This window comes from Acanthisitta chloris, unplaced genomic scaffold (genome assembly GCF_000695815.1).
Source record: "Acanthisitta chloris isolate BGI_N310 unplaced genomic scaffold, ASM69581v1 scaffold26955, whole genome shotgun sequence".
NCBI lineage: Eukaryota > Metazoa > Chordata > Aves > Passeriformes > Acanthisittidae > Acanthisitta > Acanthisitta chloris.
Genome location: NW_008673561.1, coordinates 1 through 14,065, shown reverse-complemented (window position 1 = coordinate 14,065; position 14,065 = coordinate 1). Strand labels below are relative to the sequence as shown.

Here is a 14,065-nt window from a genome sequence, read left to right as displayed (position 1 = left end):
ACGCTGTGCCTGCATGACAGGCACGGTGGAAGGGATGGATTGGGAATGGGATGGATTCCCAGACCCTGCTGGGAATATTGCTGCATGGCATGGGGTGCTGTGGCCAGGTGCTGTGATGTGCTGTCCCCTGCAGCAAGGTTAGTGGGTGTTATGGGGTGTTAGTGTGTGTCTCCCACTCCTTATCCAATTCCTTTCCAGAAGGTGGGGATGTGGATGAGGTGGGTGTCAACACACCCTGCACAGGTCACCCCCACCAAGATACAACTTTTAGGGCTGGCAACTCCCAGGCAGGATGATCCTGCCTATCCCATGTGTGACATCCGAGCCCAAAGCCTCCAAAGCCCTTGGGAGAAGTGATGGTCTGTGCTGTGTCTGCACCCCTGTGTTGGCTGATGAGGTGCTCCTGGCCCCAGAGAGGCTCAGGAGTGGGTATGCTGCACCCCGGCTCATGCTTGGGTTCCTCTGCATCTACCATTAGGCAATCCCAGTGCATTTTTTTTTCCAACAGTTCCTTCTCTCCTCTGCTAATGTGTGAAAGACCAACCCCGGGGGGAAGCTGACTCACCGGGCAGAGAAACAGCAAAACGGCATTGCCACAAACAAGCTGAGAGAACATAGAAGTGATTTCCCTTTTTAGAAGGGTGACAAAACCAGGGAGGAAAAATAGGGAGGGAAAGTTTTGGAGAGGTGCATGGTCTGGCTAGGGTGTTGCACACAGCCCTGTGCTGGTCACTCATGGAAAAATATCCAGATTTCCTTTTATAAATAAGAAGGACAATAATATTTCCTTTGGAGAGAGGCTTAAAATTTGGAAAATCCTGATGAGGGTTTTGGCTGATGGACAGAAGGATGAGATGAAAAGCAAGCAGAGGTGCAGTGTGTGCAGAAGGGCAGCACAATGAGACTGTGCCCACCCAGGAGCTCCCACAAACAAGCTCCAGATGAACATCTTTCCTGAATTTTATATTTCAGTTCATGCTCTTGCTGTAGACCTTCTCTGAGGACACTGGAAAAGGAAGAAGGCTGTAAATGGAGTTAGCTGAAGGAGTTTCCCAATGTGCCTCTTGAGCATTCAGTTTCCCAAAGGGAACAACACAGGGAAAATTACTCAGAAGGAAACCAGCCATAGTTTGGTACATCTGGCATGGCATTCAGGTCCCACCTTTGAGTCAGCTTCTGCTTACAGCTCTCAGCAAACTATTTGCTGTTTTTTTGTGTGTGCTATTTGCTTTGGACAAGTTGTTACATGACTGTGCTGTGGTGTGCCAGCTCTGAGGAAAACTAGGTGGAAGTAGATTCTCTTCCTGAGTTTATCAGCTGCACCATTGGCTTTGCATTTCAGGGCCCTGCAATACCAACAGAATCATTATAGGCTCATCATCCCAAAGGAAATAGTGAATTCTGTGGGTTTAGAGTGATCTTGATCCCAGATATGGATGTACCTGCTTGCCATTGCAAGACAAAAAGTGGCTGTGGCTGAGGGGCCAGGCTTGGGGGCATGGAGGGCTCCAACTGCCAGAGGAAGCTGGAGCACTCGGCACGGAGAGCATGCTGGGCTCACTGCTGGCATGGTCTGGTGGTCTCGGGGAACAAGGACTTCACTTTGCAGCCAGGAAAAGCCACTGAATGCATGGCTGCTGCTGCTGAAGGGCTTCAAGTCGTGCTACAGCAACCCTGAAGTACATCCTCTCCCTCCCATGTGTCTTAATTAGTGTCTCTCATTGAGTAGCTGCTCTGCTGTAGGAAAAGGCCTTTATAACATCTTGGAAGGCTTAGAGACTGAGTTTTTGATGCTAGGCAGGGGTGCTGAAGGGTGATGAGCCATTTCCTTGGCCAGTACTTGCCCGGGGACCCAGGTTGTTGTCTCTGGTGTTGGCAGCATCCCAAGGTCTTATCAGGACTCTGTAGTTAGTTTGTCAAACAATTTAATTCCTTGTCCAAGTGGCAGAGACATGTGGGTCTTGTGTTTGTCCCACTGCTCCCTTTCAGGTGCTTTGTTGGACACAGAAGTGGTTCCTGTCCCCTCCTCATGGTGGATTCTGTTTGTTAGCATCCACCAAAGTACACCCACAAAGAAACTCCAAGGGGAATGGGGACTGTGCATGGCCAAGCCTCACAGTTCTCCCCACCTTTCCCATGGGCAATGGCCTTTGCTGGCAGAACCACATTGACCTGGTTGATGGTCAAAGCTGAGCCCAGGGGATGCAGCCTGCCAGCCCTCTGCTTTTCCATAGGGTTCCTGCTGTATCCCTCTGCTTTTCCATAGGGTTCCTGCTCTGTCCCTGTGTGCAGAAGCAGCTGCAGTGCTCTGGCTGTGAGGATCTCCCCAAGTGCTAGCTGCTGCCTCACAGACAGACCCTGATGTCCATCCAGTGAGTGGGTCATGGCCTGAATTTGTGGCCACACCAGGCTCCAGCTCCCCAAAGTGATGTTCTGCCTGTGGGGACAGGGTGGGAGCGAGGGCCATGGATTCATGTCAGGAAAAAGTCCTGGGATCCCAAAACTGAGGTGTTGCTTGTTGTGGCTTAACTGGTGGTGCACAGATGGCTGTGTCGGTGCCCTATTCACCACTCAGGGTTTCTCCTCTCTGTTAGCTCTAGATTGTGTTTCTGTAGCCTAAATAATGGAAAAAAACCCAACACATAAAAGGTTTTTCCATAGGGCAGAAAGTCTGGGGTTATCGTGCAGGGTCTGAAGGCTGCTAGGCACTGTGTTTGGGAACAGCCTCTCCTCCAGCCTGTCCTGCCTGGCCCTGTGTGGCTGCTGTGTGGCTCATGGCCTTGGGAGTGGGATATGTCCCTCGGGGTTGGAATGGTGCTGCCTTGATAAGGAGGGACGGATGAGGGTCGTGTGGGGGAAGGCACAGAGAGCTTAAAGTCTCGTGAGTTAAAGGGCAGATTAAACCCATGGTCATTAGATTAATGGGATGAAACCCCTGAGTCAAAATGCTGGTTTTGAGCTCAGCACAAACAGCATCTAAGGAGCCCTTTGCTACCTGGAGTAACTGCAGAGTAATGCATGCACCCCCTCTCTGCACCCAGCCATAGCAGTGGGGACTTGGTGCTTGCACGGGTGCTGTGCAGTGCCAAGGGGTAAGCCCCAGCTCCTCATGTGGTGGGGCTGGAATCTTCTACCCTGCTCAGGAAGGACTGCCCAAACCTGCTCCCCTTTGGCTTGAGGCTGGTGAGTGCTGCATGGAGCAGGTTGGGCTCTGGGGCTGATGGATGGTGGGCTGGGAAGGGGATAACAAATGTTAACATTGGAATTAAAGGCTGCCTGGAAGAAACCCCAAGGGGCGTGCTGCTGGGATGATGTGCTCTGGCACATCCTGGGCATTGGGGGGCCAGGGATCAGACAGCTCTGCAGGTTCTTCATGCAAATCAATGCCTATTCCTTGTTGGCAAGAAGTGGTGTTGGTGCTGCCTGTGCTTTGGAGGAGAGAGAAGCACCAGGAACTGTCTGGAAGCAGTCAGCACCCTGTGCTGGTGCATGGACTCCTGTGGTAGTGATTCTCCCCATGCTGGTGCATGACACTGTGCCAGTGCATGTTCCCCATGCTGCTATGTGTCCCCAGCACACTCAGGGGGCACAGAGGAGCAGCATCCCCAGCAGGAGGAATTCATAGAATCATAGAACCATCAAGGTTGGAAGAGACCTTGAAGATCATCAAGTCCAACCATTAACCCATCACTGCTGTAACCCCTAAACCCTAAACCATATCCTCCAGTTTCAGATCCAGATGCCTCTTAAACACTCTCAGGGATGGTGACTCCACCACCTTCCTGGGCAACCTATTCCAGTGCCTGACCAATTGCCCACCATGGAGCAGTGGAGAGCCATCCACCCATACGGGAGCGTGGGAATGCTGCAGGGATGCAGCACTGAGGACCTCCACTGTGTTCCCAGACCTCACAGCTGCAGCTTGATGTATTTTTGGTCTGCAGCTCCAGGCCTGGCTCCAGCAGCCCTGCTGAGCCACAGCCTGTCCCTGGGATGGCCATCCCTCCTCAGGGTGACAGCCAGACTTTCTGAGGCAGCTCTAGCCTCTGTGGCCACCGGCTGTGTCCTGGGAGCGGCCGTGCTCTGCCAGGAGCATGTTCCCCACGAGCCTCTGGCACTCTGCAGGCCATGTGAATAAATATCAAAAAATGTGGGCGGATGCAATAATATTTATGCCCTCCCAGGTCTCTGTGGTGGTTGCATAAGGCATTGTGTATTCTTTCCATCCCCTGTGTCCTTTGCTTTCCCAAGCAGGAGAGCTGATGCAGCACTGGGCAGTGACAAAGAGCTTGTCATTGAGGAAAGGTGTTTTCTGCTCTCAGGGCCTGGCAGGCACTGTGGCTGTGAGCTGCTCAGCAGGGTGAGCTGGAAATGCCTTTAGGGATCAGAGGGAGTGGGATGTGGTCCCAGTCCCTGTGGTGACTCAGCCCTGCAGGGCGATGAGTCAGCGCCTGCCCCGTTCTGAGGCAGGTTGGATTCCGGATCCAGCAATCTGGATTCTTGGCCCTGGTCCGAGAAGAAAGAGGCTGGACCTCTTCTGGGGGCAGGGGCAGGACTTGTCGCACAGTGGGAAAGAATATTTTCATTTTCCAAAGAGTTTCTTTGGATTCTGGATCCAACCTGGGAGCATGACTTGGCTGGCAGTCCCAACCTGCCCCACTTTCCAGCCAGGTATCCTCTGTAGATTGTTCAGGGAGCCTGAAAGGTTTCCCAGCCCCACATTCCCAGGGGGATGTGTTCAGGCTGGTTTTCCCCCTTAGATTAGATGAATTCTCTCCAAAAACTATATATCTTGCAAAAAACCCTCCTGCAGCTCAGGAATTCATCCCACAGCCAGGTGCAGATGTTGCCCGCTTTGACATCTTGCTGCACTCTGGAAAACCAGAGCCTGCCTCCAAATGCAGGATCCTGTGGCTTATTTTTAGAGAGGATTCATACTTTGAGAGGGCTAAAATGTGCTGTCCTCACCAGAAATTGTGCAAAAAATAGATTGCAGAAATGTTCATTTCTGGTGACAAATGCTATTTCAGCTGCTGTGGGAAGAGAGCTGAAGAGGTGTTGATCAGGTCCTGGTCCAAGAGGAAAAGAGGCCTGAGCTCTCCTGGTGGCAGGAGTAGAACTTGTCACACACAGAGGCAAAGAATATTTGCATTTTCCAAACCATTTCTTTGTGTCTCTGAGTGGCTAAAAGGAAATAACAGGCAAACTGTAATCATAGAATCATAGAATGGTTTGAGTTGGAAGAGACCTTAAAGATCATCTGAACTGGAGAGGCTGGAACAAGATAATCTTTAAGGTCCATTCCAATACAAATCATTCTGGGATTTTATGATCATCTCATTCCACACCCTGCCATGGGCAGGGACACCTTCCACCAGACCAGGTTGCTCCAAGCCCCATCCAACCTGGCCTGGAACACTCCCAGGGATGGAGCAGCCACAGCTTCTCTGGGCAACCTGTGCCAGTGCCTCAGCACCCTCACAGGGAAGGCTGCCTTCCCAATATCCCATCCATCCCTGCCCTCTGGCAGTGGGAAGCCATTCCCCCTTGTCCTGTCACTCTAGGCCCTTGTCCTAAGTCCCAGCCCATCTTTCAGAAGCCATTGGAGCTGAGTGATGTGGGAGAGCCATGCAGGAGCCCACGAAGGTGTGTTTACCTTGCAATTACACAGCAATTACATTCTCAAAGATTTGCTCTTGGGAATAACTCTCTTATCTGAACATATCTAAAGTGGAGCCTCTGAAATCTTAAAGCCCTGTGGATTGGAAGCAGGTTCAGTGCCTTCAGGACATTCCCTACCTGTGTCAGTGTCACCTGTAACTACACCAGTGCCGTCTCCAAAACCAAAGGACAATGCCGGTGTCCCTTGCCTGGGCTGGGGCTCACCATGTTCCAGCTCTCAGGTATTTCCACTTCTCTAGCACCAAAAAGACCATGTGACCCCGTGGTCAGGAGCTCTCATGAGCAGTTACGAGCAGAGCAGTGCTGCCAAACAGCTCCTGGATGAGCCATTTGGGAGGACAGGCAGAATTTGAGGGGGAGCAATATTTTTCAAGCACAAATGTCGTGCTTTCTCTTTTTTAATTGCTGTTTTTTCTTGTTCTCTTGAACAGAAGTTGGTGCCTTGGCAAAGCAGTACCTCGAGCGAGGCCTTCTGGTGCCTGACCATGTCATCACACGTGTGATGATGACGGAGCTGGAGAAGCGGCAAGAGCAGCACTGGCTGCTGGATGGTCAGTCCTCTCCACAGGAAAATCCCAACCCCCTTTAAAACACTACTTTGCTGCTAATGGTTTGGCATTACCAGGAGAGAAAATAGGCAGAAGGTGCCTTTGGTGGTGGTGGTGGTAGGAGAGACAGGAGAGGACCTGCTGTCAGGGACATCTGCCTGCAGGTGTGTGTTCCTGCTGCCCTCAGCAGCAGCACGTGCCTGTCCAGCTGAGGCCTTGGCACGTGGCCGGGAGAGGGAGAGGCAGGGGAAGGAGAAGGGTGTTTTGTGAAGCAGAGCCAGAGAGCAGAGCAGAGCTGGAGGCAAGCCAAGAAAAACCTCTTACCGCCTCCACATGTGTGCAGAGCAGCTCCTCATCCCCAAAAGACACCTGAGGTGCAGAGGGAGGAGATGGCAAGAGCAAATGGGCAAGGCAAGAGGTGAGAGGAGCAGCAGTGGTTCCACCCAGAGCTCCTGCTGTCCTCAGGGGTGGCAACAGCTGTGGTGCATCGCTACTGGTGGTCTGGCACCTGGCAAGGGCTCATGGCAGCGCTGCAAACTGCTCTGGGGCTTGGTTGGGGCATGGGGCAGAGCTTGGAGGGTTGTGCTTACTTGTGGGGTTGGGCATAGGTGAGTGTGACATATGGGGAATGAGTGGCCATGGCTGTCGTAGGGGGAGAACTTCCCCTTGCCAATCTGCTGAAGCTCTTTGAAGAGTCCATGAATGTGGAGGTAAGACTGAGCCAGCTGATGCGTGTTAGGCAGGTGACCCTGCCCATGGCAGGGAGGTGGAACTAGAAGCAAAGAATCACAGAATCCCAGACTCGTTTGGGTTGGAAGGACCTTAAAATTTATTTTCTTCCATCCCCTGTCATGGGCAGGGACACCAGCCCAGGTTGCTCCAAGCCCCATCCAACCTGGCCTGGAACACTCCTAGTGATGGAGCAGCCACAGCTTCTCTGGGCAACCTCTGCCAGTTCCTCACCACTCTTACAAGGAGGAATCCCTTCCAAATATCCCATCTGTCGCTGCCCTCTGGCAGTGGGAAGCCATTCCCCCTCGTCCTGTCACTCCAGGCCCTTGTCAAAAGTCTCTCTCCATCTTTCCTGTAGGCCCCTTTCATGTCTTTAAGGTCCTTTCAACCCAAACCATTCTGGGATTCAATGATTCTCTGCCTCCAGCTATTCACTGGCTTTTCCAAACCAAAGGTGCTATCCAGTACCTTCAGAAGACCAAGGTTTCAAGGAGCTGGGTAATGGATATACAAACCATTTTATCCCAGTATCCTTATGTCCTCCATGAAAACCAACAGCATCTGTGCACAGCATTTTGCTTCCTTCAGGTTTTCCCTTGCAATTCCAGCATTCATCCCCACTTTGCTGTTGCCTGTGCCCTCCTACTTGCCCCCAACCCCCATGCAGAAACATCAGACATGTCTTTGCAGGAAAACCTGAGCCCACAGTGACCTATGTGTCATATTTCAGGAGCTGGTGTTCTAGAAGCTATTTTTTCTTGGAGCCATATGGTGTGTGTCTGCTTTTCACACAGCTTGTGCTACAGCGAGGAGCTGTGCTGGTTTTGCAGCTCCAGGGCTGCGTGATGGGTGGGTTGGGCTCCATCCCTGCTGCTTTCCTGCCTCTCATTCCAGCCTCTTTCCATCGTGCTGCCTGCACAGGTTTCCCTCGGACACTAGGACAAGCCAAGGCACTAGACAGGATCTGTGAGCTGGACCTGGTGATCAGCTTGAACATTCCCTTCGAGACGCTGAAGGATCGCCTGAGCGCCCGCTGGGTCCACCCAGGCAGTGGGAGGGTGTACAACATGGACTTCAACCCTCCCCATGTCCAGGTAGGAGCCTGTGGCATCACCCTGGAGTGATTCACAGAAGGAGAAGATCATAAAAGCCTCCCTCGGCATGAGCTGAGCTCCTAAAAAAGCACTGGGGAAACATTCCTAGGTAGTAAGCACTGGGCACCACTGGGCTTTGCCTGAAGGAGTTGTGCTGAATGTTAATTAGGAAAATGGGATTTCCGAGGCTGCTGGATCGATGCAGAGCAGGATGAGGCCTTTGGCAGGGAGCTGTGGGTGATGGGGCTGGTGGCAGTGTCCCCATGACAGCGTTTGCCTACCCTCAGGGTGTCGATGACCTGACGGGTGAGCCCCTGGTCCAGCGCGAGGACGACAGACCCGAGGCCGTCGCTGCCAGGCTCAGGAAGTACAAAGATGCTGCAAAGCCTGTAATAGAGTTGTACAAGTGAGTTGGACCATGCAAATAAATCACAACATGCCTGTAAAAACAGGCACAAGTGCTGTTTCACCAGCCCAGTCCCGTGCCCACATCCTGACAGCCCGAGGAGACCCATGCCGAGGAGCCCCAGCACAGCCCCTGGCAGATCTTGGGGTGCAGATCACAGCGCACAGCAGCACAAAGCCCAGCCAAGCCCTCTCCCTGTTTGGAGAGAGAAGGGTGATCTAAAGAAATCCACAGCTCCTGTTTGTATTGCCTCCACAAAGGGCTTTGCTGGTGCTGGTGACAGGAGGGATATTTTGGCTGTGGCAGAAGGCACAGATCCAGGGTGGGACATGCCATGCAGTCACTCTACAAAAATCAGGGTGCCTGAGGCATTTGGATGAAGCATGGGGCAACTGGCAAGAGGGCAGGTGATGGACAAGACCCTGGCATGGCTGGGATGGATCTGCTGGGAGCAGATATTTCAGGGCTTGTCCCCTGGGAGTTTGGGGCAGTTGTTCCCTGGCCAACTTCATAGTATCAGAGTATGTTAGGGGATTGGGATGGAGCTTAGAGATCATCCAGCCCCAACCCCCTGCCCTTGGCAGGGACACCTCCCACCAGACCACATTGCTCAAGGCTTGATCCAGCCTGGCTTTGAACACTGCCTTGGTTGGGGCAGCCACAGCCTCCCTGGGCAACCTGTGCCAGTGTTTCACCACCCTCACAAGGAAAACTTCTTCCTAACATCTAACCTAAATTTCCCTCTTTCAATTTATCCCCATTACAATAATTATTATACATAATTACATATACATATATGTTACATATAATTACACTTATAGCTTGGGAATAGATGGATTGACATAGGATTGGAATCTACTGCTGAAAGGGAACAGGAGTCTGGGAGTGTTTTTAAGTGGTCCATGAGGGGCCAAAAGTGCCCTTGTAGGGAAGTGGGGAGAACCATAGAATCCCAGACTGGTCTGGGTTGGAAGGACCTTAAAGTTCATCTTGTTCCACCCCCTGCCATGGGCAGGGACACCTTCCACTAGCCCAGGTTGCTCCAAGCCCTGTCCAACCTGCCTATGGTTACCCCTGTCCTTAGGAAGGGCTGGTGCTGACTTCTCCCATCTCTCTTCCAGGAGCAGAGGCATCCTTCACTCCTTCTCAGGCACAGAGACCAACAAGATCTGGCCCTACGTGTACACCCTCCTGTCCAGCAGGATCCCACCTGTTCTCTCAGATGAGGAGAACTAAACAGCTTGTGCCAAGGACCAGGAGTTGATGCCATCATGGATTTGGTTCCTCTGTGTGGTGCTGGGGCTATGCTCAGAGTAGGCAATGGTGGTATCTACCATGCCTTCCCCAGGAGCCCTGGGCGACATCAGTGGATATCAGTTTTAGCCAGGGTCAGGGGGAAACGATCTTTGTTTATAAGATCAGCTGTGCTAGAATAAGGGTATTTTTCTCTTTTGAGGCTATGAAGTATTCCTGCCTATGGTCCAGGTGCACACACGGATCAGTGATGCAGCCCCAGGTAATGATCGTTCCAGGTTTACACAGCTTGCCATGGTGTCCTTGCCCCCCCTTCCAACTCCCAGTCCTGGTTTGAGCCCACGACATGCTATCCTCTTGCTCCACAGGACAATTTACTGCCAAGTACTCTCTAGGTTGAGGTGGGTTTTTTGCCTATAAATTATTTTCTATTCAATTTATTTCTCAGAGAATTAAAGCTTTAGAAAGCAACACTTAGCCTAGTGGGAATTTGGGAGCAACATGGAAAATGTGTACACTACAAAGCTCAGAGATGTGTAGATTACATTTCCAGCATTAATACACACTAAAGAGGGAAAACATTGGAGGTAAAACACTCACTTGTGCTTCTTCCATAGAGAGAGGTGAATTCCCTGTTAGAAAAAGCTGCTGTACAGTCTGGTTTTCATGCAATGCTGGAAGACTGCGGAGGATCTGGGCTGGGAATGAGTTGCACTCCTTTGTGTTTACCTTGTTTATAGCTTTTAATACAAGATAGTCATGTTACAAGAGTTTCTCCCAAAGATGTATCTTACTATGTGCTTCAGTTTTGGGGAGAAACCAAGTAATTCCATTTTCTGTGCTGGCTTTGTCTTTGAGCTCCCCTGGTCGTGGGGGTTCCCAGAGCTGTTCCTGCTGTGGCTGCAGCATCCCTGGCAAAGTGACTCCTACCCATGAAATCCCAGAGGGATGAGGTCCTTCCCTTCCTTGGATGCATGCAGGGGCTGCCAAGGGCCATGCCCAGGTGTGTCCCTATGATTTACAGCATCATTGGAGCATGTCATGGAGTGGCTTTTCTCAACTGGAAGTACTGTCACTTTCTTTAGTGGGAAAATGCAGTACCTAAGCAATGGAGACATTGTCTCCTTGAGTTGCCTTATTTTATAGACTATATATTTAAGGAGAAAAAAAGCAAAATGTGTATTTTTCAAGGTTTAAAATTAAAATGTTGAATTTTAGCATCACTTTTTGGGATGTCTGCATAGAGCTGCTGGATCACAGGGTGTGCTGCTGTCTGCCAGGAGGGCAGAAACCTGTCCCTCCCTGTCACCTGTTGATTAATTGGAGCAACCTGGGCACGTTTCTGCTGCTGAACTGTCACTGGGATTATCTGTGCTTGGAGAGTGGCCCTGCAGCAGGGGAGGGGCAGTGACTGGCTGTTTTAGGGATGCACAGGCTCTGTGTATGAAACCAGCACATTCCTAGGTGTATTTATCCCAGCTGAGCCACCTGCATCCTCCTGCTGACCGAGGAGCCCTAGATGTTTGCTCTCTCTGTTGGAGTCAGCTTTATCCTTGTATCTCCCAATATCAGAGCCAGAAGCTGTTGAGCATCTGCTGAGTGCTGTCATTGCCCATGTGCCACCTGCACATCACCTGCCTGTGGGCAAAAGCAGTGGCACAGGAGTGCTCCCACCCCACTCTGGGTGGGAATTTGTGGCTGGGAACAAAAGGACTGTCAGGTTTCACTGCTGTCCCTGGAGGCCTGTTCATCCCTATGGTATTCCCATGCTGGAGGCCACAAATCTTCCACCCTGCGACGAAATCCTATTTAAGAAAGATTGTACATTTTCCCATGACCCTCAGACGAAGGTCTGGGCTGGTTTTAGGCACAAACCTAGAAATAGCCAAACTGTGTGCTGTTTTCTTTCTGACAGCATTGGGCAGGAGGGGAAGAGATGATGGGAGGGTTTTCAGGCTATAAAAACAGCCTGGACATGGTGAGTGGCTCTGCCAGGGCTGAGTGCTCCCTGCTTTGCCTTGCCCTGTCCTTGTGTCATCCTTCCCTCCTGCAAAACTCCTCCCGGAGAGAGACTTGTCCCATGCAGTGCACAGTGGCTTGCAGATGCCTTTGCCACAGGAGAGCCACTTGAGTGCATCTTTTATGGGCTTTGAGCCCCACAACAGACATAGAAATCCCATGACTCTGCATGCATCGAGCCCTTTGGGATGGATTTTTCTACAAGATTTGTCATACAGTGCATTTTCATAGACCAGATTCCAGCAGGGATGGGGTCCCATCCCTTGCCATTCCTCCCCCTGCTGTGCTCCCCTTTGGTATTTTACTGTGAATCTCCAACCTTTTGTAAAGCAACAGCAATTTTGTACTGACCTGAGATACTGTGTGGTGGGAGGAGAATCTCCCTGCTGGCATGTGACTCCGAGTTTTCTCCCTGGAGTTTCTCCCCAGTGAATTGCTGCAGCTGTGTTACTGCTCAAAATATGTAAATAAAGGTTTTCTTCTGCTTAAACCTGTGCTGACAGTGTCCATGTGTCCATGTGGGAGTTATACCAAGGGAGCAGGATAATTTTGACTTGGAGTTTCTTTGTAGGAGCTGAGGAGGAGGAGGAGAGGGGAAGGAGTCAAAGCACCGCTAACTGAAGACAGAAAATCCTGCAGTAAAGGATATCCCACATGTTTCGGACTTGGGCACAATGCTGCTGTTTGGATCCCATTTTACAGCTCCTTGGTTAAAATACCTGTTCTGACAGTGAGGATCAAGACATTTGTTGCCTCCCATCTTTATCTTAGAATCCCAGACTGGTTTGGATTGGAAGGGACCTTAAAGCTCATCCCATTCCACCCCCCTGCTATAGGCAGGGACACCTTGTTGCACATAAAATGGCTTTTATTTTCCCATTTACCTTCCTCTGATAAAAGTCCCAGGGAGAATTAGGCATAGGGAGGCTCTGTCTGCTGCCTGTGCTCCATGTAATCCGTCACGTGTAGTTGGTACTGGGGATTAAACGCTGTAAGCTGAAGTGCCTCCTCCAAACTCCACCAGTTTGCAGATCCCATTGGTTTTGGCTTTTTCCTTTCATTCCCAAATAGCAGCTCAGGGCAGTCTGATCCCTGTTTGGAGTAAGCACAGACTCAGGAATGATTAGGAGAGTGAAAAAACAGGGTGTTAAGCAGCGAAGCCACTGCATGGGAGGTGAGAGAGCTGAGGGTCGGCCTTGGTGTCCATGGGCGAAGGAGCTGTAGCCTGAGGGAGGGATGTGGGTGATACTGGGGTTCAGGGTCGTGGCAATCTGGAGGCAGAGGAGGGATGTGTTGTCTCCATACAACTCCATCTGAGGGTGCAAGGGCAGACAAACACAAGGAGGAAAAAGCAATGTAAGCTAGAAAATTAACTTGATCTGAAAACAACAGTTTGGAGGTCAAAAAGCAGAGGAATATGTGTGGAGTGCCAAAATCCAGCTGGGACCGAAGCCTTGCTGTCAAGGGAGCTGAGGGGGGCACAAGGGACACATCCCCATCCCTGCAGCCTGACCTGTAGCCTCCAGACAGTCACCATTGCCAATGACAGCTTGGAAGAGATGGCACTGATGGCACCAATAGCTTGTAACCCCCTCACGTCTGTAGTTGTGCTGTGATAAAGATTTGGGGGCAATTCATGGGAGGTTGGAGTCAGGTGGGGTCAGACTCTGCTCCCAGGGAACATGGGACAGGACAAGAGGAAACAGCCTCAGGTTGCACTGAGGTTTATATTGGCTATTAGGGAAAATTCCTTCCTGGAAAGGACTATCCAGCCCTGGCACAGCTGGGGAAAGGACTACCCAGCCCTGGCACAGCTGCCCAGGGCAGTGGTGGATTCCCCATCCCTGGAGGGATTTAAGAGCCATGTGGATGTGGCACTCGGGAGGTTTAGTGGTGGACTTGGCAGTGCTGGGGGAATGGTTGGACTCGATGACCTTAGAGTTCTTCGCCAACCTAAATGACTCCACGATTCTGTGTTTACAGCATCATTTAGTGCCCTCCTGCCCGGGCAGGCAGGGAAGTGCCCCAGGTGTGTCTGGCTCAGCACACTGCCCTATTCCCAGCCCTTCGAAGCTTTGCTGCTGCTCATCCCTGCTGACCCCACATCCAGCATTTAACCTTCTCCAAAAGGCAAAAAAAAAAAAAAACCAACCAAAAAAACCCCAAAACCCCCCCCAAAAAAAAAAAACCCAAAAAAAACAACCCTCAGGGGGAAAAAAAAAAAGACCCAGGAAAAAAAAAACCCAACCACCCGAAGCTGGCTGGGATGCGGAGAGGATGAGTCAGAGCCGCGGCTCCGGATCCCGCTCCACGCCACAGTTTAGCGGAGT

The 14,065-nt window shown here is 51.3% G+C and overlaps 1 protein-coding gene across 1 annotated transcript; it reads left to right on the top strand.

The window, feature by feature from the left end:
* Positions 1-6,113: 6,113 nt before the first annotated feature.
* On the top strand, positions 6,114-9,698 carry AK4 (adenylate kinase 4; the record flags this gene model as incomplete). Its single annotated transcript, XM_009075016.1, has 4 exons — positions 6,114-6,233; positions 7,884-8,056; positions 8,344-8,462; positions 9,584-9,698. Coding segments are annotated over 4 exons (527 nt in total), but the record flags the coding sequence as incomplete, so codon positions are not given.
* Between the last annotated feature and the right edge of the window lie 4,367 nt (positions 9,699-14,065).